Source organism: Acanthopagrus latus, chromosome 14, assembly GCF_904848185.1.
Source record: "Acanthopagrus latus isolate v.2019 chromosome 14, fAcaLat1.1, whole genome shotgun sequence".
Classification (NCBI taxonomy): domain Eukaryota; kingdom Metazoa; phylum Chordata; class Actinopteri; order Spariformes; family Sparidae; genus Acanthopagrus; species Acanthopagrus latus.
The window spans coordinates 6,731,376-6,754,411 of NC_051052.1; the positions used below are offsets into that span (position 1 = coordinate 6,731,376).

Below are 23,036 nucleotides of genomic sequence, written 5' to 3' on the forward strand. Positions count from 1 at the left end.
CGGCGAGACGAGCATGTTGTTACACACAACGCACACACAACACCTCTGCAAACGTGGGCAGCGTCGGTGCCGTCACAACAACACATCAGGGAGCCCCTAAAAAGTCTCTGCAAGGCGGCCCCTGTTGCACATGTAATGATGATCACAATCTGATAACAGATCAGCTCGCAGGAAAATGGTTAGACAGCTGTTGTGATCGCCGGTTTGATTTGTGAAGTTATCGCAGGTGCTCACTCCAGCTTCCAGATGTGACAGCTCGCTGCTTTTGCTGCAGCTTTCCGGCGATGGGATTAAACCAGACCTCCTGGAAAAACATTTAATATTTCCATTTTTATTTTCCACTTTTTCATTTTTATGACAACCGAGTAGTCAGTGTCATCAAAAATGAAATATAAACTGAATTTTAATATTTTAAAGGGGCACGATGTAGTTTTGGAGAAGAACTTAAAACTCCGAAATTTTGATAACATTAACTGAGAAATATGCATTTTTCTTCCATAACTGAGTAAGCAAGCTGCTCTTGAAGTAAAACACTGTTTGGAGCTAGAAAAGGTGGCAGGGTCCACCAAAAATAAACAAAGTGAAACGGTATGAAATGGTGTTGTCCCTTAAGGTCAGCTTGTCACTCATGAAAACAAGGAGAGTTTGTTTACTCTTCTGATTACTCCCCCCTCCAAAAAAAGCGTACTGCACCTTTAAGCGATAAGGTAGATAACATGTAATAACTAGCTTCTTAAAATTTTTAATTATTAAATGGATATTTTGGCTGCTGGTTGGGCTGTGTAAACAATCCAAAGTCAATCTGTGCTTATGATGGCGTGTGTCATCATGTTGTAATCTGTCTGATCTATCTTTCATCAATCAGTAATGAAAATAATCCATAGCTGCTCCCCCACGGAAAGGAACATTTTGAAAGATTAAATTCAGCAATGATAAGAATGGACCTTGCTTCGACTCCCAGTCTGAACTAAAACTGAAAAATTTTCATAATGGATGCACTGTTTGCATTTTGCATTCAGGCGAAATCGACTGGATTCATATGATAGTTGCAGCCCTAATTGGAACATTTATAGAAATGTAAATTTTGGATGTTAAAGGAGCACTTTGTTGTTTTGGGGAATACATTTTAATTGGAAGAGAAAGATCCTCAGAGACAGTTTTTCCGGCCTAAACAATCTAAATAAACAAACTCTCTTTGTTTTCATGACTGAATAAACAAACTGACCTTAAAGGACAACACAGCTTCTTACTGTTTGACTTTGTTTATATGTGGTGGACCCTGCCACCTTTTCTAGTTTTAAATAGTGTTCTGGGGAGCTTGTTTATTCAGTTACAGAAAAAAATAAATATTTCTGAGTTTGCATTATCAAATTGTCAAATTGTAAAAGTTAAAATTCTGAGTTTTGTCTCCTCAAAAACTACAACATATCCCTTTAATCTTGGCCTGAAAATGGTACTAGCTGCTCAGCGACTGCAAGTGTATTACGGTGTTTTGTTTATGAGGGATGTCTTCTCATTAGTGAGTCTGATGTCAACGCTCGATTGCAGTTGCATGCTGAAGAACGACCAGCGCTCCCCTGTGAGAAGAACTCCCCATCACCCCCACACTGCCGATCCCTCTGCCTCTCCTGCAGCGTCTTAATCACAAGCTTTGGTCTGACTGTCGCTTCACCGCTAACCCAGCCCCTGTCCGGAAAACTGAATTTTTAGAAAGTGATTGTCAAGCCAGAGTAGAGAAGCTGTCGCCTCTGAGGGGAGGAAATAAAAGACTTAAAGATTATTGCTCGGCGTCCCCAGGAAATTCCCGGTGCACACAGTGTCGCAGGTCTCCGAGTGGCTGGGTGGTGACAGTGTAGTGGAACTGGTGGGAGTAAAAGCAAAAAGAAAAAAAAACTGAGCTTCATTTCCTCAAGAAAATGAAGTGGCTTCGTGTTCTGCCCTCATTTACAGGAAAGGAAAGCATTCAACAGAGAAAGACCGCAAACTGGAAAACCTCATACTTAAAACCTACATTCAATGAGTGTGCTGCACAATAGCAGAGTTAGAGTGTCTAAAATCTCAGAGTATCCTGAAGATGGCTACCAATAACATCTGTTGTTCTCATGGAAGAATATGCATATTCTTTACTGAAAAATCATTCATTATTTAGTCTTGTACAGTGGTACAAATATACTGAAAAATGCCATTTCTAAATGTCCTACCGCTGAAGGTGACGAATTACTGCATGTGTCAGACCAACATGTCAAACCCCAAATTACCTAATTTGAGAATCATACAAAACTGAGAAGTGCAGCAAATCGTCACATTTGCAAAACTGAAACCAGGAAATGTTTTTCTTTTTCCTGACTTTCTTTTGAATACACCAGTTCTCAAACCCTGGATCTGATTTCACACTGTAACACTTCTCAGCTGAAGACAGTGTTGGTGCTCATTTGAAACACGGATGGTTGGACATGTGCAGTACATGCTCTGTGGTTCAAGCCCGGAGAGGTAACTAGTAACACCTCGATATCAATATTGTTTTTTTTTTTTCTCACAAAACATTAACACTATGATATTTAATCAAATAATCATCAGTAATGTGGATGTAATGACTAAGTGGGTAAAGGCAATAAAGTGGAAACAGTCTAGTAAGTTCAGAAAATGATGTCGCTTATCTTATTTAGCCTTCAAAACCAGAGAAAGACAACACTCACGCCATATCACAATTTAGCAAAATCCAGTTTCTAAGATGATATGTAGTCTCATATCACTATGACCATGTCATATCAATATATTGTCCAACTTCTGGCAAAGAAAACTGGTAACAAATGAAATTAATAAAGTGCCGCAATCACTACTGGTAATCGCTGCTGCTACATCTGGCCTGTACTGACCCATGAAGACAGGGGACCGAAATAGTGACTGTTTACATCCTTGAAACATCCATCTAGTTCTAAAATACAGCATATTATCACGGTACTTGAAATGATTAGTTTTCATGACAAGATTAAAAATCTTCAGCTCTGAATCCATTATGGGTAATTTTCCCTCATTTGTATGTTCATTCAAGGGCTGCAACTATCATTAATATTCATTAGTGGTTAATCTGCTGGCTATTTTCTTCAATACATTGATTGTTAATGCTCTAAAATGTCAGAAAACTGTTCAAATGTCTATCAAAGTTTCTGTAAGCTGAGGGTGATCTCTTAGTTTCCCCCTGATAAACAGTGTAATAATGATGATGATGATTTTGTTCAGAGATCTCCGTTTATTATAATACAAGACAGAATTAAGTGGCAAATTCTCTTGTATAAGAAGTTTGAATGAGCAAATATTTAATCAAAATGAACACCTATTAAACCACTGGTCTGCAACTTTTTTTTCACTGGAAAGGATACACAGCAGTGACCCTCCATTACGTCTGTAGTGTAAAATGATGTTGCATATTAAACTTGCCAAACATTGATGCTTTGGGATTTTAGTTCAGGTCTGTCGTAGGCATTTGGCGAGACGGGAATTCTTGCAAATTTGACTTTGGTAGAAATCTAACAATGAACACAATTAGCAAATTCAGGTTCATCAAGCGAAAATGGAAAAATCATGAAAAACTATGAACATTTCCTGTCTCCTTTTCAGAGAGTTTTATGCTGTAAAAAAGCAATTTGAAGTCTCATTACTTGAACTTGGTGCAAGGCCCGCTGTTTCCTTAAATTCAGTCGAGCCTAATCCAAAACTCACCAGCCCTGTATTGCTTCAAATTTAACCACTGATAACTGTTTGTCTGGATCCGCAGCAAAAACTTGAGGGGGTCGATTCCGTGTCGAGACCCATCCTCCATCCAAGTGTCATGGAATCCTGTTCAGCAGTTTTTGTGAAAACCTGCCGATAAACCGACCGACTGGCCAACAAACTGGCATTGGTCGAGGTTATGATATTTTTTCACCTGTTGGTCGTACAATTTTTGAAGATGTCACCTCAAGCTTCGTCACACCTCACTTCTCCGTGTTGTCATAATACTGGAATGTCTAACTCCGATACAGTGCCTCGGAAAATGTTGAAATTTTGATGTTAAGTTTGATACAGTGAAAAAGTGACACCACATTGATGGCGTACGTTTTTGTTTTTTTTTTTTAGATTTTTTTTCAGTTAAGGATGCATATAACAAGTCTTGTGTGCTGTGTGTCAGGCACAACAGCATCCATGTTAATTTACTCCTAGAGGATGTGGGGCAACAGTGGCACTCCAGTGGTGCTTGTATTACATACCTGTCAGAAAGGAGAACGCAGAAGGTGTAGACTGGAGTGTCCATACTGCAAAAAAATAAGTGTTGAAACTGTTTCAGATATTCAGTATCAATTTTATCTGTATTTCGATATTTTTGACAACACTAAAGCAAACAATTGCTGATGGTAATCCAGCTGTTTTTGTTTCTGAGCCACTAGTGTATCTTGAAGCCACCTTTACAAACACTGGTTGATGTGGCTCTTGAAGAAAACGTGCTAAAGCATGTACAAGCATTTTGGATATTTGTGTCCCTGTGTGTCAGTTTGTTAGAAGCGCACACTCCTCCTTGTACAAGGATGAGACCGCGGCTAGCCGATGTTGTGGGTGCACGGCGAGGTGAGGTGAGGCGAGTTGGCGTGGGGCTGTTTGGGTTCAGGGCCGGTGCATCGTGGAGCTTTGTGAGCCATGCTTTGTGTCTCTGTGTCTATTCATAGCAGGAGAGGAGCTCTTTCAGTCCTTCCGCGAACCCGCTGCCAAACTCCACTTCCTCCCCCGTCCATGCTCCCGCCGCGAGGCCAGCCAGCCGAATGGAGGACGAGCCTGCCAGGCTGCCTGCGCACCTGCGTGAGTCACACACACACACACACACTCTCACACACACACACACACACATACAACCAGATGAGCAGTGACTCCTACACACATTGATCAGTCGGTCATTTGAACAGGACAGATTTGTCTATGTTTTTAGTATCCTGCACTGTGAATGTTTCTGTAAGGTTGACGCTGTAATCTTGGAGGATATTTGTATTCGTCTCATCCCGTAAATCGCCCGTCAATCAAGCTGCGCGGGCGGGACTGTGACATCTTTGGATTCTGTGTTGATCCAGTTTGAGCTTCTGCTGCAGGTGGTGATATCAGAGAGGTTAGAACAGCAAACAGAAGCTGTAGACAGTCTGTCAGAAGCAAAAGGGCCAAGTGTTGCGAAACATCACTTCAATAGTTAAAAACCTATCACATCCAATCATGACAACACACACATCATTATGCCTGCATGAGCGCCGGCCCAGTCACGCTGGACCTCTCAGCTGGGAGGCGCTGAGGCAGAACCGGGGTCAGACACCTGAACCGTACACGCTTCCACTGGACCAGAACTGACAGACCTGCTGCAATGACCAACAGTTACGCCACAGTCGGGTACAGATAATGCAGAGCCGAGAAACACACAGGGGCTGGCAATGATTGAAGAGGAAAGGATGACAAATAATAGGTTGAGGCCTGGGGAGAAGGGACTAAGAGGGAAAAAAAAATAACCCTCAAAGCTGAAGTGTAGGAAATGGATGCAGCTCGTCACAGTTTGAATGACAAACAGGGCGAAAATAAAGCTGGACGGATGCTAATATTCACCCATTATGTATCTGCATGTTTTCTTCTTCAAGGATCCTATTTTCATTTAGCCCTTGAATACACAACATGTTTAATTTACATTTTATTCTGACCTTTGAGCTACAAGCATCCTTGAACCTCCTTGAATGCATCAGCAAGGTGAATTAGTCCCTGTTCGCTACTGCATTAGGGATAATGAATCTTTGAGTAAATAGAGGCGGCAAAATGTTTGCCATTATGGGGTGAAAGAAAGGTGCTCAGTGGCGGCCATGGTCCTGACAACAGAGCCAATCAGAGCATAGGCTGGTTTAAGAGTGGGGATGTTAGAAACCTTGAGGAATAGTGACAGAGCGTGAAAGTGTTATTGATTCAGCTGGGAAAAAAAAGACGCATGAAATAACAACTCTTACAGTGAAATGACATGTTTCCCCTCTCACTGAGAAAAAGCAAGAAATTGGGTGGTCGGTAACCTTTTTGTTTTGTTTTAAAACCAATAGCTTAAGGTGGATAATGTTATCTATTGTTAGCAAACTGAAGCTAGCCATTATGGTTTTCAGTTATTGTTACAGAGTCAGCTGACTGATGTGATGACTCTTTTCTACTTGAATACTGTTGCACTACATTTAAGCTCATACCCTTTCCCCACAATTGTTCAGAAAAAGTAGCATAGTCTCGCTTCGAAGGTGCGACATGTACGAATTTTGGCTGAAGACATTTAAAAATGAACAGAAATTATCAACAGAGTGATGAAAGAAAGGAACAGTTTTTAAGTTAACAATATGTGGTGTCACGGAGATACCTATCGAAGTTAGCATGTTAACCAGCTAGCTGTCCAAAGCTCATGTCCCAGTGAGGCTGCAAGCCTTTGGGGCAAGGCCAAAACGAGCTGATTGGCTAATGGCAGGTGTAGTTAGCAGAGGTTATCTTTTTCTTTTCATATTTTGCCCCTGTTTTTTGTTTTTTAATAGCTGAATTCAACAGGTGGTCAGTTCTTACATATTGCACCTAAATGAACATATTTATTTGATTGACATGAAATGTGTGAAGTTAATTGCACTAGCATCCATTACTAAGTATGTGTCTTGAGGGGGGCGGGGGGGACAGCTGTCTGAGGGCTTAATATGACAAGAAAACCCTCCCCCTAACAGAAAAGAGCTAACACAGCATATCATCAGACAGACAGATTATCAGGCTAAAATGTGGAGGTTTTGACCACTAGTAGCACTAAGGAGTTTTGTTTGTATTGCTCATTAAGACACACAATGGGGACACGATTCATATCTTTCTGTTGGTCTTACCCTTTCCGTTGAGAACCAGCTGGTGGGTTATCAGTTACCAAATGTCGCAGTGGGCTGACACAAGCTGTGAAAAAGAAAACTACTAGCAAGCAAATCTCCTGTAGATGTCAACAATGTAGGATTTGAAATATTTTTATAAATCGGGTTTGCAAATTCTTTTCTAAGACCTCAAGGACACAGATGACGTGTTTGTTTAATTTACACTGAATATGAACATTTTTAATATTGGGTCTGCTTGATTTGTGAACTTGAAGAATTACTTCACCACTGGAAAGATGGTCATTTCTTTTAACTGGGCTGTCCTTGCAGTAGAAAGACTGCCCGCTACCTGACCAGAGAAAATGGAGGAAAAAGGCTGTGGTATTCACTTTTGCTCAAAAGGATAGAAAACCTATGACAACCAGAATGCACTGCACCACGCCAGACTAATAAAGACTCCCGTCTGAGGAGTGCTTGGTTTCGGCTAGTTTCAAGCAGGCACGTATGTTGTGTTGAGAAGAAGGTGACATGGTAACTGAATCTCGGTTCATATTAGAGCGTCGCTGCACAGTTTGACCACCCACACTGCTGATATTCAGGCCTTTTATGATAACAAAATATCCCTCTCTAACACCAGTAACCTAAACTGGTATCAACAGCCCAGATGAAAGAACCAACATGTTACGATTAGCTGAAGCAAGAGTAGCTGGAATCAGACTAGTTTATGATGAGTTCTAGTAGACACTGGAAGTCATTTAGCTTTTGTTGAGATGCACTGGTTGTCTGTTAATTGGATACCAAGTGTTGGATTAACCTGAACAGGTTGGGATTTGTCAGTACCTGAGCTCAGTTTTGTTAATTGAACCAATAGAGGAAGCAAAGTAAGAAGCAAACAGTCTGTGGGTGAGGCAGTTATGAAAAGGTGTAAGTAAATGAAATGAAGCAACACTGTGACATTTATGGCTCTCTGGGGCTTCGGTTCGGCTGCTTTGGCTCACTGTTGCTTAGCCAATCATAGAGCAGGCGTGGCTGGAGCTGGGCCAAGAGATACGCTCCACGTTCAAAGAGTAACCCAGCACTGCTTTGTCCATGTGTCCGTCAATATTTAACCAGCGTATTTATTTTTTTTCTGGCAAGTGTGAAGTTCATGGGTCTTGTGGGGGCGATGGGCTTGGGCGGCTGCGCCGGCTGAGGCTGGATGAGACGCGCAGGAAACTCCCTCAGCCCACTTCCTCTTTTGCATTGTTGCAGAAAAAGGAAGAACGCTCAACAGGTCCGCGTTGAGTTTCCTGCCGAGTAAACCGATGGGTCAGTTCACATCCGCAGACATGTGGAAGTCCTGCTTTGTTTTAATCAGATTTCAAACACAGTTCCTCACACAGACATGACTGTCACGCTTCTGCAGGAAAATGTCTCTTCTCTTTTCTCGTCAGTGTTTAGTTTACGGCCACCGCTGGTCGGGATCCACTCTCCTCCGTCAGACAGACGGCAACATGTCTTTGTCACAGCGCACACAGCCTGAAACACCTCTGCTCACCCCTTTTCTCCTCCCGCCTGTCTAAACACACATGTGCTGGAAAACAAGCCGTCCATTAACCCCCACACTCAGAGGGAGTTCTGTCCTGCGGGGGGAGAGGGAAGGAAGAGAGGAGGAGGAGGGAGGGAGGAGGAGGAGGGGGGGAGGAGGAGAGGGGGGGGAAGACAGAAAGAAAAAGAATGAGGGAGGAAATTGCAGTGTGGGCAGAAATCCGCCTTCTCCATTTCCTGGGGAGGAAGTGGATTAGATCGGGGAGAGTTGCAGCCTGCTCCTCACACTAAAGAATGCTACCAGACTCGAATTTAACCCTTTCAGCCAGACATCACTGTAACACACTAACACACCCAAACCTCATAGAAATATGTGTGATGAATTATTTTCTAATCACTCCCTTGCTTATGTCTTCATTAACTTCCTTTCTGTTTAGATCCATCGCTTCATCTTTTTTTGTGTTACTGTGTCATCTCCTTTGTGTTTTTCACGTTCTTCTTATTTGGTTTCTTTTCTGTTCTGCGATTTTCCTATAAATGCAGCTGATTTTGTGCACTGTGACCGAATGCGGTTTAGCAACATGAATTTATGATCAGTGATTGAGAGAGATTTTTGAGATGCTCACTGTTGGTGAAGTAAGTACATACCATAGGTATACTATATGCTGATTAAAGTGTATGTTGACAGATCAAAGCAATAAACTGTGCAGAAAAAACACATTGACATTACTGTATTTTGAAAAAAAAAAAAAACCCCAAAGAAAACAAGCATGGAGAGATAAAGTACTGAAAATGGTAACCCCTGTCTGTGAAGCCCACGTCTAGACTGCATTATAACACATTTATGAACTGTAATGTGCTATAATGCACCCAGAATGCTGTCTAATCATAGTTATTAGCACTCAAGACCATTGAGCTCATTATAATTTCATTATTTTATAAGGCCAGGTATCAATACTTAATATAATAACTGCTGGTCACTCACAATTTTTGCATGATCATAGTGTATCAAACTTCTCATAGCTGTCAGACATTATGATAATTTTATAACGCATTAGAATCCCTATAAGGCATTATAATAAGATTTTAAGTTACTGCAAGTGGCCGTTGGGTGCTTTTAAGTAAAGTAGTGAAATCCCCTGTGTAATAGGCCGATGTAATACATTACAAGTGGGTTATAAATCACTATGACTGGTCGTTGTTTGCCCCAAGTAAAGTAAAAAGAAAAAAAGAAAAAATGATATTCAAGAGTGCTTAATTCTTTAATTATTTATTTTTTGGGCACATTATTACCTCACCCTGCCTTCGGACAAAATTGTTAAATTCAGAAAGTGGTGGGAATATGTCACCCTACAGTGTAAATAACACCGATATGCTAACATTTATAATGCATTATAGACATGGATGTCTTCATGAGTTGTGATTATTGTTAATCAGCATTGTGTATATCCATGAGTTCTCACCACTATGATAATACGGCTCTATAGGTGCATCTAAACGCATCATAGTGTTGCATTGTGCGTTGTGGACATGGGCTTCGTAGAATGTAGCATGTATGTCAGTTTTATCGACGCACACGTCAAATACATCCTTGGGGTTTATAGCTTTAATGGGTGTTTTTAAGAAATAAATGGAGCCACATTACATCACGTGAATTACAAATTTGTAAAAAAAAAAAAAGATAAACATATGTTTGTATTTCGATTCTGTTGTGGCTTTGAAAGAATTCACAGTAAGCTGGGTAAGTAAAGGCATCATTTTAGTGTATTAGTCCACAAGAGGACAAATGTACAGCTCTGAGCGGCTAGCGGAGGAGTGCTGTCAACCTCATGTGACGTCTTGTTTGTGTTTCTGTGCCAAGGTGACTAACAAATGGCCTTGGAGAGTTTTCCCCGGCACTCCACGATGAAGTGTTGCCGATTTTTAACCAATGAACTGGATTTGCTGGGTTCTGATACAATCGAGAAATCCAGGCAAAAGCCGCTCGACATGGCGCCCACGTACTTGGAGCGTGACGCAACCGAGAGCCAGTCATTGGGACAACACTGAATTATTTAAGTGCCCAAAACACACGGCGTCCAAAGTGATATTTTACAATAAACATGCAGGAATTACAAAGAACAGTGGCTGCAACAGGAGGAATATCTTACTGGGTGATTAAAAAACCCAAGAAAAAAAATCTATGTCCATGGAAACAAGACTGGCTGGTTTCCTCGGTGCGTGTGTGTGTGTGTGCGTGCATGCTCTTGTGTGTGTGTGTGTGTGTGTATACTCACAGCTGGGTTTGCACTATGCATGCTTGTATGAGTGGGTGGATGAGTGTGAGTGAATCTTGTGTCTTTGTGCAAAGCTTGCCAGAGGTAGTGTAGGTGTATAGTTTGTGTGTGTGTGTGTTACCGTACATGACTGCAACCCCCCCTCCCCTTGCCAACTTCCTTTGGTCTCTCTCTCTCTCTCTCTTTCTCTCTCTCTCTTTCTTTGTGGTATATTACCCATTTTACTGTGTGGGGGGATTGGTGTTATAAAGTATGCTGTGTCCGTGTGTGTCGGTGTGTCTGTGTGTGTTTACGTGTGTGTGTGTCTGGTCTTTCTGAGGGGAAATTTCCTGCCCCTGGAAGCAGCTCTTGTCCTCAGGAATTTCCTGAGTGGGCAGACGGCGCTTCCTGAATAAATGTTGTTGTTGTTGTTGTGTGTGTCTGTGTGTGCGTGTGTGTGTGTGTGTGTGTGTGTGTGTTTGTGTTTAACTGGCTCTCTTTTCTCCTCTGAAAGGGAAACTGTTCTCACATGCCAGCGAGTGAGCTGAGCGCAGCCCCCTTCTCTTCCTGTTCGCGACACACTCCACATGGCGTTTCTAACAGAGCTTTACTCTAAACACCACAATGAACACACACTGCTAGGACTGAATGATGGCGTGTTGATTTCAGGATTTAAGAGGAAAATTCACAAATGTTCTGCCTGGGGATAAAAATCAAGTTACTGAAATCACTTTTCTTTCTTCCTTTATAAACACTTCGGTTTGATAGTTGCTGTCTCCTTCCACACAAGACTTGATATATTTTGTATCTCCGGGTTGTTAAAAATAAATAAAAAAAGAGAAGAAGAAATGCTGGGTATTTAGCAGACCAACAGACCACCTACAGATTTCTCCAAATTTCAAGCAGGAAAGTTGAAATGTGGAGATTTGGTATTGTACTTTCAGAAAGTTGGCAAATGTGCAAGAGACGGGCACAACAATCTTGAAAATTAAAGCACCAGGGGCTGAGATATCTTTACTTTAAGTCCCAAGTATGGGACTAAAATCTGAAAAACTGGATCTTGCACTTCCCATAATGCAACACCCACATTTATCTCACTCCTTATCGTCTCAATTTTAATTTTTTTAGTTTTTGTTATTTAACATTCTGTACTGTTTTGCACCAGCTGAAAAGGATAATAAATTCAAACTGTGACTTTGAAATGACAATGCTTATTTAACTCAGAGAAAGCAACATTCTTTCAAAGACTAAATTTATTTTTTTGGGTGACATTTGGCCCTCATTAGATAGAGACAATCAAGACAGTCAGGAAAAACAGGCTGAGAGAGGGGGATGGTGTGCAACAAATGTCTGGACTGACTGGGAATGCTGTGATCATGTGATATGGGTCTTAAAGGTGCAATATGTAAGAATTTTCATTTAAAACCTTCAAAAAACTAAAATGTTCAACAGAGTATGAAGAAATAGTAGTTTTTATGTCATGTCGAAGTAGTCTATGTATTGTGTTAATGAAGTTAGCATGCTAACCAGCTAGCCTCGAGCCATTTGTACCTCTGATAGCTTGAAAGAAAACAGCATTCAGCACTCCCCTGGTGCTCCAAGCTCCCAGTATGGGCAAAGTTGGCTAATATGACTGCTAGCTGCAGGGCTAACTGAGGTTACTAGCTTACGGCAGGCACAGCTGCAGCAGTTAGCTGTAAGGCTATGTAAAGAGCTGTTTTAGGATATGAATTCAACAGCTTCTTACTTTTCTTACTTTAACCCCCAGGCTTCAAAGATGTAGTCAAGATTTAGTTCTTTATTTATTTTTTTTGTTTTCCACCATCTATTGGAGGTTGCATATCACCAGCTGTAATTGATTTAAATGTTTTACAGCTGTGAATAGATGCAGTGCAATGCTTTAAGGATGTAACCTCAAAGCATCGCTTTGTGATCGTATAAACACTTTTATAATGTTAAGTAATGTTTAGTGGGCACCTGACTTTTATACATAGGCCGATACATGTTTTCTTTTTGGCAAGAAATTAGAATTAGTCATTTGGAGTTGGGACATGGTGCCCTTCCCCATTTTTTTTCTTTTATAATATCTTTCTGATCTAAATCTGCTCACATTTTTTTTTCCAATCAACATCACTCATCCAGAGCAACTGAATAGACATTATAGACCTGTTTTCACATATTGTGTACAACTCCCTAGGACTAATTAATTCTCAGTAGTTAGATCAGCCAATTCCCAATTCATTGACAGGTAATTCTGGTAAATGTGATGTGAAAACCCTGCAGAATTGAACACACACTTGAACACAGAAGAGCTGTGTTCTTATGGGGGGTGGTATTTGAAGACCCGAAAAGACTCAGAAGTATGCCATTTTTCTTCAGAGTCACGTTAATTGTTGGTGGATGGCATTGTTGAAAATAAAATGATGAAATGCTAAAATGGGGTGCCAAATATACGCAGGCAGCCTTTAATATACCTAGTAGGACTGCCCAAGTAAACTATACGTGTGGGAAACACTACCTACCATTAAAGATTGAGACGGCACTCCTAATGGGTTTCCACTTCAGCCTTGTAGGAACATTTTTTGGCTCCGCAATGTTAAAGAAATGGCTGCACATGATATAGAAACCAATGGAAAATATAAAGGAAAAGATTTAGACTATACAAAATTGTTTATGTCAGGGTTTACTTTTGGAAATGATTTACATGCAGTCGTACACCTATGAAACATGGGATCAGAGTTCACAAGCAGTCATTGTTTCAGACGAAAGGGGTTATGAAACACTGTCAGGAAGCCTTCAGTAGAAGTGATCACCTAAGTGTTACACAAAATGCTGACTTCACTTTCTTCACACGGAAAGAAAACAAAGAGTATATACAGTGTTTGCAGGGTGTCTGTGTGTGTGTGTGTGTGTGCGTGTTGGGGGGGTTCAGACAACCATGGGCCTTTTGATTTAACAAATGTCTTTGAAGCTTCTGCATTTTCAAGAAGGGGGGGGGCGGGGGTGAATTGGCTCCTGAACAAAAGGAAGAGTGGCAGTTGACGTTGGATTCAGGAACTAACCCTACAAGAGCCGGCTTGCTCCTGTGCCCAACAACAAGCTATCAAAAACAGGTCGTGCTACTTCCTGGCCATAAAAGTTCCGTGTGATTGATGATCTGTTTTATGTTTGTTTTGACTGGATGGAGTCCAGATTTGCAGGACGGGGACAAGCACGTGCATGCCGGTGGAGGAAGCAAAAGGATGAATATGAAAAGGGAGGGGGGTGGGGGGTGGGGGGGGGGGGGGGTCTTTTGACTGAAAAGTAAAAGTGTATGTGTGAGTGTGTGCATGTGGAGGTGGTTTTTCGCCTGCTGCACTCACCTGACAGGGAATCGATGTACAGAGAGACGCAGAAAGCGAGCAGAGATGAATAGTTTGTGAGGATTAACTGCGGAGATGTGTTGCTCTCATACTCACATGTCCCTGAGTCAGGGTGTCAGAAGGTCATGGCCAGCCCTCCTCCTCCTCCTACCCCTCCTTCCACCTTCCTCCTTCCTTCTTCCTCCTCCTCCTCCTTCTCTGTCTGGTGAAAGAAAAATCTTTTCTCTATTGAGATAGCAAGACCAATATCCGCCTACTTTCTGCTTCAAGAGAAAAGGCAAACATTCACTGAAGAACTGAGTGACTAAGGAGCTTTGAGTTTGGAGAGCAAAGTCCCAGCCTTCCTGATGCAGCACTGCTTTTTTTCCTTGTTTATATAGTTATAGTTCATCCAGTTCAGGCTACGCTGAAATCCTCCCGTCTGAGTCGTGTCTTTGTGCAGGCTAAATTTAAACTTGGAGTTTCTAACAGAAAACAATATCTGAGACTTTCATGTTCCAGTATGACTCAAAATACAGTATGCATGCAGTTTTGTTCCAGTTTTAAAATAAAGAGAAAGGAAACGCTCAGGACTGTATGACGCACTACAGAAGCTGAACACATCCAGTTAACTGTTACTGATGACATTCCTGCACCCTATTACTTACTACTCACTTATTGATAATGCACCCGAGACTGAGAACTTGGCACTCATATTCTAAGACTGAACTTTTGTTTTGTCTCACTCATCAGCCAGTGTGACTGAAAACTTAAAGTGTCATTTTAATGGCTTTATATTTACCAAGCAGGCTGGGAAAGGAGTTAAAAACAGTCCGGTGTTTGGCTGTTGAATCATTTCATTCTCCGCAGGCAAAGTGAACCGGCTGGTAAGGAGGTAAATTTGTGTCTATATATGTCTCAATATCAGCTCAAGTTGTGTCCCAATTCTTTACTACGTATTAATGATGTACTGTATAATGAACTTATAACGTAAACTAGCAAAACACTGGTTTTAATGCAAACAAATCTAATGCTAGCTTCATCTAAAATGTGCTCCAATGACTTACAACATACAAACGTGATGGCATCAACTATGCTTGGTTAAAAATACCTGCTAGCTGAAACACTTCTGTTAATGCTAACACTGTAATGTCAGCGTCTCCTAAAATATGTCCCAATGCTATAGAACATACCAATGCTCTGATGTCAGCTATGCCTAAGTAAGAATATCTGGTAGCTGTAGAGTTAATTAGCAAAAACACTGCCGTTAATGCTAACATTGTAATGCTAGCTTCTCCGAAAATATGTCCCAATGCCCTCCAGTATGCTAATGCTAAGACATCAACTATAGCTAGTTAAATATACCTGCTAGCTGTAAGGTGAATTAGCAAAAAGACTGGTGTTAACGCTAACGCCCCGAAAATGTGTCCCAGTGCCATACATCATACGAATGATATTTAACAATATCAAAAACACTGATGCTGAGCTACTTCTGCAATTCTAGCTTCTCCTAAAATGTTTACCCAGTTCTTCCCTACATACTGTACTTAAAAAAGATGTTTATTCTTACCGAGCATTCAATGACAGGACTACTGTAGACAAGCTCAATGTGGATCTTAGACAAATGTTCATTTTCCTCATGAGAGTAAGATAATGATGTGTAGTTAGTCACATCCAGTCTGCTCCCCAGTTTCAATGTCCTCCATTTCCGTCAAAACAACTCTATAATATTTAAGGTTTTTTCTGACAAAACACAAACTGGGATACCTTTTAGTCTCGGTGGATAGCAGTTCATATACCATTAAATGTAGTCTCATGTTTCATACGAACGCCTCTCACCAATTAAAGTCCATCAAATGGTGTCTTCAGAATTGAAAATTGACAATGACACTATAAACTAAAATTGTTTTCAAATTTTACCACTTTGTTACTTTCTGGACCAAGCACAGCATCAGTTTTAATTCATCAGTCATTCTTATGAATTCTGCAAAAATGTAAAATATTCACTGGATTTGTGCTTTTCTTTGTGTTCTTTCTTTGTAAATGTCATGCAAAAGTCATCGTTTTTTGGGTTTTGAGTCATTGTTCAGAAAACACTTGGAAGGCATCATTTAGAGCCTGGGTTAGGTGTTTTCTTCCTATTTTACTGGCCTTTTATAGACTAAACTATTAATTGATCAAATCAAAAAATGATCTGTTGATGAACTGATAATGACAGTATTATTAGTTGCCTGCTTAACTGGAGCAACACGAGAATTGTTTCTCTTTTATCAGCTATGAGTCGCTCCTCCCATTTCCTTTCTGTATTGCATTGTAGGATGGTAATACTTTTGTAGCATACATCAAATCACCATTTTTTCCCCCAAGGGTCAGGGTTAATTAGGAGTATTAGATGAGTAGATACTGGAGTTAGCTTGCCAATAAAACAACTTAACCTAAAATCAGTTGGATCAGTCAGAAAACACCATCAGTTCCTCTTTGCTGAGCTTGGATAGAGCTGTAAGAACATTAACCCAAAACCTTTTAAATTCCCCCCCCGAGGGTGGCCGTGATAGTTGAAAGTGATTTTTGGTGTCAGTCTAAATAACAGCTCACAGTTGCTGCAGTTCCCGGTTGGGCAAGAGAAAAAAAGATACGACAGCATATCAGTGGCGTGAGTGTTGGAGAGACGTTCGGAGCTAAAGAGAGATTCTGGACGGGACCTTTTAAGCCTCACAGCAGGACGGACCTCATTAACTCGTCTGGCTGTGAGGGGAAGCTGAGGGCTTCTGTACCGCAACAACGAAACAAGATACCAGTGATCTCATCCTCCTCTTCCCTTCATTCATCCCAAGCGCTTATGAGTTGCCTTGGCAACTCGTGCACCCTTGTGTGTGTGCGTGTGTGTATGTGTGTTAGTGAGCTTGAGCGGGGGCCCGAGAAACCACAGAGTGAAAATTATGTGTCATCAGAGAGGATTAGGAGCCCACGGTTTAGTCAAGGGTTTGGGATCTTGCTCCTGTCGTGCTTGACGCTTTTATTCAATGTAAACACACACACACTCAGAAACACACTCTCACGCATACACTACCGTGAACACTGTAAATCTGTGATGCAGGGACTGATGACGAGGAAGACCGAAGTTGATTTTCTCCCTGTAACCTCCAACAAATCTGTAACGGACTCTATGACAGAAGACGGCCAGAGAGGCCATCAGCTCGAGGAAGTGTGTGAATGTGTTGAAGGAACAGAGCGCCAGGGTCGAAGGGGCTCTCTCTCCCTCGTCTCCTCTCCTCTCATTTCTCTTTCCACCTCTAAGTAAGCAAAGGATGTTTGTGTCTCACAGGCTGCGCTGAGACAGAAAGTTTCCCATCATGTTTAGAATCAGTTCCTGTCTAGATCACATGGATATGAGATACAAAATAAGATCCTGAAACTGGCAACCACAGTGCGACTTGAAATCAGAATCGTCAGTGAGGATAAGACTGCGTGTCTTCATGATTCACCTAAAGCTGTCACAGCTTTGGCAGCCTACGGAGCGATGTTAGCTTAGAGGACAAAGAGACACGTCAGTGGAAGGAAAAAAAAAAAAAAACCATGAGTGACTTGACTCGGAAACTGGTTGTAGATACGGATTCATGTAAACAGTGCAGTCATCTGAGCATTTCAGTTATCATCGATTTACACAACTTTCAACATCACTCTCAATTCCTCTTAGTATTAGATATATAAAATGGAGCGATATAAGAACTATTACAGATCATGGAGGAGACTGTGGAGACTTTCTTTCTCTAGTTTGAAATGCCACAGTCTGCATTTCCCCAGTCATTTAAAAACACAAAGCCTTGGCTTGCCTATTGTATCCCCCAAGAAAGCGTTCCATCTGTGATGCAATGAAAATATGTGTTTCTCTACAAAATGTAAGGTAGAGGGATTTCATTATCTTTTTATTGCTGTTTTAAGAGTCTTGAGCATGTTATGATGATTATCGAGATAATATTGTGTCGTAAAAAAAATAAAAAATGCTGGGGTTATTGTGGCATAAAATATCGTCCCACGCCCACTTCAAGTATGAAGAAGCAATAGACCTGAGGCTTGGACTCGTGACTTGGCTCATTGACATATCTACCTTGACGCTTGACTTGACTGGCAAGCTACGTAAGCAAAGTACGAGGAACTTTGATTTTAGGCAAAGCTGTAGTCAGGACAACCTACCTTGAGACTTCATTGCTTGAAGACTTGACTTGACACTTGAAAGCAAAAAGCTGAGATCGAGACTTGAGACTAGATTGGACTTACAACAGTTCTGCTTTTAGGAATCCGTAAACCTGAAATGCTATGAAAAGCTTTGGGAAAAAAAAAACTGGAATCAAAATTAGAACTTGGATCAATCACGCACCTCAGGTGCACTTACACGGAGGTACACAAGCACAGCAGGGACTGGGGAGTGACGATAGGGGAAAGTGGACTCGGATCCCTCAGGTGGATGCTGGGGTGGAGTTGGATGAACAGCTCTGGCAGTGGCAGCAGCGAGAGGTGACAGCATAGCTTTCAGGTTAGCAGTGTGCCATAAACATGAAGGGTGCCATGGATATATGTTGGATTCAGAGTGTGCCATGTGAGTGAGGTGTTGGACTCGATTTAGTCGCCTGAACTAGCCCGCAGGCTTTCCTTCATATATTTTGTTACATCCCAGAATAGGCATGAACAGTCAAAAGAGTCGGAAGAGCGAGAATTCAGGGCTGTTCATGATGTCCCACTCTGCGAGCTACATTTTAGTTCGTGCTTATTATCTGTTTCCCTTCCTGTTCGCCTTTCCTTCCTCCTTTTGCATCTCTGTTTAGTCCTCTTGTTCCCGCTATCCGCCTTCATTTTTTTCCCCCCGTTGTCACACTCCATCCGCTGCCGCTCTCATCCGTCTTTCCTTTCTGTTTCCACTCTTCCTTTTCTCGTCTGTGTCTTGCTGCTGTCTGTTAATAAACCCTCCCGGCGTCACTCTCTAACCTTACCACAGGAAGTTTCCTGTGCTGAAACGGAGCCCACGCTGGATTGCTTCCTGCCAAAGTGCGTTGTGGGACACGTTTGTTTGGGCCCCCTTCTTCCTTCTCCTCCTCCTCCTCCTCCCTTCTGCTCCCCTTGTTGCTTCCTCCTTTGGGCTCTGTGCAGATGGCTGAGGCCGGCAGACCGGATCTCGGAGGGGTTTTGGCAGAGCAGCACCTCTCTCCAGCCCTGGAGAGAGCATACCGCAGCCATGACCTCGCGACCCGGGCTGCACTGCTGCCCGCCCCGGCCTCGCTGCTCTCACAAGTCAGCCACAAGAGACGGACGTACAGCTGGTGCTTTCAGTGCAGATGGCAGTTTGATTCAATATTGATAGAAAGTCAATGATGGAGGCAGGAGTATTCCAGTGCATCCTAGATCTATTCCTGTTATATAGTCCAGATAAATTTAAACATTAAGTTGATTTAAAAATGTGTAAATGCACAGGAGACAAATTTTAGCACTTCACTGTTGTTTGAAGTTTATACTCAATCAGCTTTAACAGTCAAATGTTGGAAATAGGGATTTAAAACAAGCACATTTACATAAACTATATTAAACATACAAGAGGCATGAGATAATGTAGCCCGGATATGATTTCTAGCATTGCCTGGGAGCCAATGCTCTGAACAAGAAAAAAAAACAAAAAACAGAAACCCAGTTAAAAAAAAAAAAAGAAATATAGTTCCTTATCTACCTAGCACTAGCTCCTGTGGTTGTGGAACACCTGTATCCCATTCCATGACACTTTCTTCGGATGCCTGTTGACAAGCTGAGGGTCCGAGCTTGACAAGCTGTAAGCTGTGCCTCAGATAACCTAGGCCTTCCCAGGCTTATCGGCACTGCTCGTGCAGCCATCTGAATATAGAGGACTAGAAGGGAAGGGAAGAAATGGGAATCTGACAAGCTAGACAGGGTTTCATTTTATATTGATTGCTCTCTGTGAAAACTTCCTCTGTTTGACGGGTGGGGGGGCTAAGAGGGGGGGAGAGAGGCCTGAAAGCGAGCACAAGGTTCCTATTACTTGTGTGACAGTGACATTGGCGGCCAAAGATAACAGCTGTCCGACTCCCAGAGGAAGTGTTTGAGGCCCGGGCGATAAGTGAGATGTAAGAAATGAGTAGTTATGCTCCGTGTGGGTGTCACAGAGGTTCTGATCGGAGCTGTACACTGTTGCAAGTCTGTTTTTGTGTGTGTGTGTGTGTGTGTGTGTATACATGTGAAAGAGAGAGGGAGATAGAAAAGGAGAGGGAGGTGAGTCTGAGTCACACTGCAAATCATTGGGTTTCACAGAGAGTGCAAAATGATACGATGAGGTGGCACTATCTGCCTTAACCCGGGTAAGGGTCAAAAATGTTTGTGTACGGCTGAGAATATAGACCATTTTATGTCGGACAATAACGAGACCATCAATTTGAGAACGTTTCTGAAATATACAAAAGCTCATCTGGATGAGTAAGAATTAACTTTAACTATAAATATAAAAAACACAGTTGATAAAAGAGGGGCAGGCTAATGAATTAAGACCTAGTGTTCTGGTATTAGCTAAGAAATCTCTGCATAGTTATTTATTTATGTTTGCTATTTGGTTACTTTTTTTGTAAAAAGTTCCCACGACTGATATGAATTGTCTACAATGTGTTTAGTGGCCTTTAGAGTTCCTTATTAGCTGCTGTTGTTATTTGCTAGGGTGTCGATTAGCCGCAGAGCTACCGTTGCTTTCCATAAAAGCTAATATATCACATTTATTTCATCATCTAGTAAAGGCGCAATGCTTAAGAATTTTGGTTGAAAACATTCAAAACTAAGAATATCAACACATGTGAAGGAAGTACATGACTTCTAGGTTGTGTTTGAATTTTTTTTTTGATTGCTAACTGGCTAGCATTGTGTCATCCCAGACTAAAGCTCCTGTGCTAGCTGTGAACACCAACACTTCCCCAGTGTTTCAAGCTCCCAATCCAGACTGCTAGCTGCAAGGCTAAGTGAGCTAACTAGCTAACGGTAGCTACAGTTGACAGCAGAGAGCAGTTAAGCTGGTGATTTGCATAATTCTTTTGAATATGACTTCAACAGGTGGCCAAATTCTTACATACTACACCTTTGAAAAAAAATAATGTAATCGTTTTTTACTAATATATTTATATTTCTACTTTGCCATTGAGCTAGCTAGCTTGTGCACTAGCTCTGTCTGGTGCTAAAAACATACCTAGAAAACCCAGAATGCAACTATAAATACAAAATATTGACTTTGTTTTTTCGGGAAAACGATAGGGGTTGCCATTTCCCACAATACCATCCGTTTCCTTGACTTATTAGCTTTTAACATTTAGCCATGGTGGTTGCCACTGATGGTAAATTAGCAATTGTGTTGCCTCAGGGTTAGACAGTTAGCTATTCAACATCTTAAATGAGCGACATCGAAAGTAGCCTCCATTGAAAAGGTTGTGACGATGAGCTAACTTGTCTACACAAAAAAAACGTCATGCTCTTAGTACTGCCAACTGAGGTTGAGCTTGAGAATATTTCCAGTAGACCTATTTCTACATTCACAGCTGGTGTGGGAACTGTTTATTGCAACTATAATCATTTCTGGACAAGATTCATATGAAACTGAGCTTTTGTTAAGGTTTTTCTTCATGCTCTCCTCTATTCTTTCCCTTGCTGGTCACCAGTGCAGATGTTTTACACCCCTGTTCCCACGGCAGTGAAAGAAACATTTCAGAGTGCGAGGGAGGAGAGAGAAAAGAGATAGTGTCATTGCCGTTTCCTCTGCGCTCTTTCTCTCCATGTGTCCTTGTCCGTTTATACACAAACCAATAAACCATCCATTCTCTGATGTGCCTGGTCGGAGTTCAGAGAGCAAAGAACAGCACAGATCGTAGAAGATCAAATAAAATGACGGTCTTTTCATATATCTCTCTCCCCCTCCTTTTTTTATGCCTGTGATTCATTTTGTATTCTTCCCCTTAACCTATCATCTTTTTAATCTTTTATTCTAACCTCCTCTCCCTTTCTGACTGTCTCCTCCTTCATCTTTTTTTTTCTTTATCTCTGCTGCCGTTCCCGTAATCACTCCCTCCTTTTGGCTTTTATCTCCACTTCCTCAATATCCTTTTTACTGCCTCTGCCTCCTTCCTTCCTCTCCCTCCCCCCCTTCCCCTCCTCCTTCACTCTCTCCCCTTCACCCTACCCTCCTTCCTGTCTTTCCTCCTTTCTTCCTTCCTCGCCCCCACCCCCGTCCTTCTGCCACCTCGCTGAGTTCATCCTTCGTTTGTTCCTTCCTGTCCCCCTCCACCTCCACTTTGTTGCTGCTTTACCAAGCCCTGGTTTCAATTGCCATTCATTCATCCTCTTCCTTTCCCTTTTCCCCAAATATTTCCACCTGCAGGTCTGCAGCCGGTCTTTTGGAGCAGGGAGGATGTGGCCCAGTGGCTGCGATGGGCAGAGAAGGAATTCGCCCTGCGGCCGATCACCAGCGGCTCTTTCCAGATGAACGGCAAGGCCCTGCTGCTGCTCACCAAGGAGGACTTCCGCTACCGATCCCCCCACTCCGGTACGCCTCCCGCCTCTTCATTCATTTCATGACGATATTAAAGGTGTCTTCCAGGCTTGGAAAAAAAAAACTAAAGACATCAGTGAAAAGTTAAACAAATGAGTCACTTTCATTGATTGCATTAGACATGTTAAGTCCAACTGGAGCCAGACCCAGACTGGAAAACAAGATCTACCATGTAGGAGGGAAGAACGGTTTTAGATCATGGAAACACACTGACGACATCCAGAAAAAATACAGAAAATCGGCGCAATTGTTTATATAAAAGTGGCTTTTCTCAGGGGAAAAAAGTGACACCTGCTGTCACAAAATGAAAGCTTAACACATCAGCATCCATGACCACATTTTGGCTCCCAGCAAACACTGTGACCATAACACTGCACTCTGTGGTTTTGACTCATACTATAGTTTATTTGTACACGAAAAACCAGTGCCAGTGCCGCTTTAAAATCAATGTGTTTACAGTAAA

General features: G+C 41.9%; 1 protein-coding gene across 3 annotated transcripts in view; it reads left to right on the plus strand.

The window, feature by feature from the left end:
* Positions 1–23,036, plus strand: part of etv6 (ETS variant transcription factor 6) — a 33,988-nt gene that overhangs the window by 2,292 nt on the left and 8,660 nt on the right. For 2 of the 3 annotated variants that reach the window (XM_037121000.1, XM_037120999.1), the window contains exons 2-3: positions 4,704–4,830; positions 22,403–22,567. In XM_037121000.1, the coding sequence (XP_036976895.1) occupies positions 4,704–4,830; positions 22,403–22,567 (292 nt within the window). Of the gene's footprint in view, positions 1–4,700; positions 4,831–22,402; positions 22,568–23,036 lie in introns of all 3 variants that reach the window. The other variant, XM_037120998.1, reaches the window with a different exon arrangement.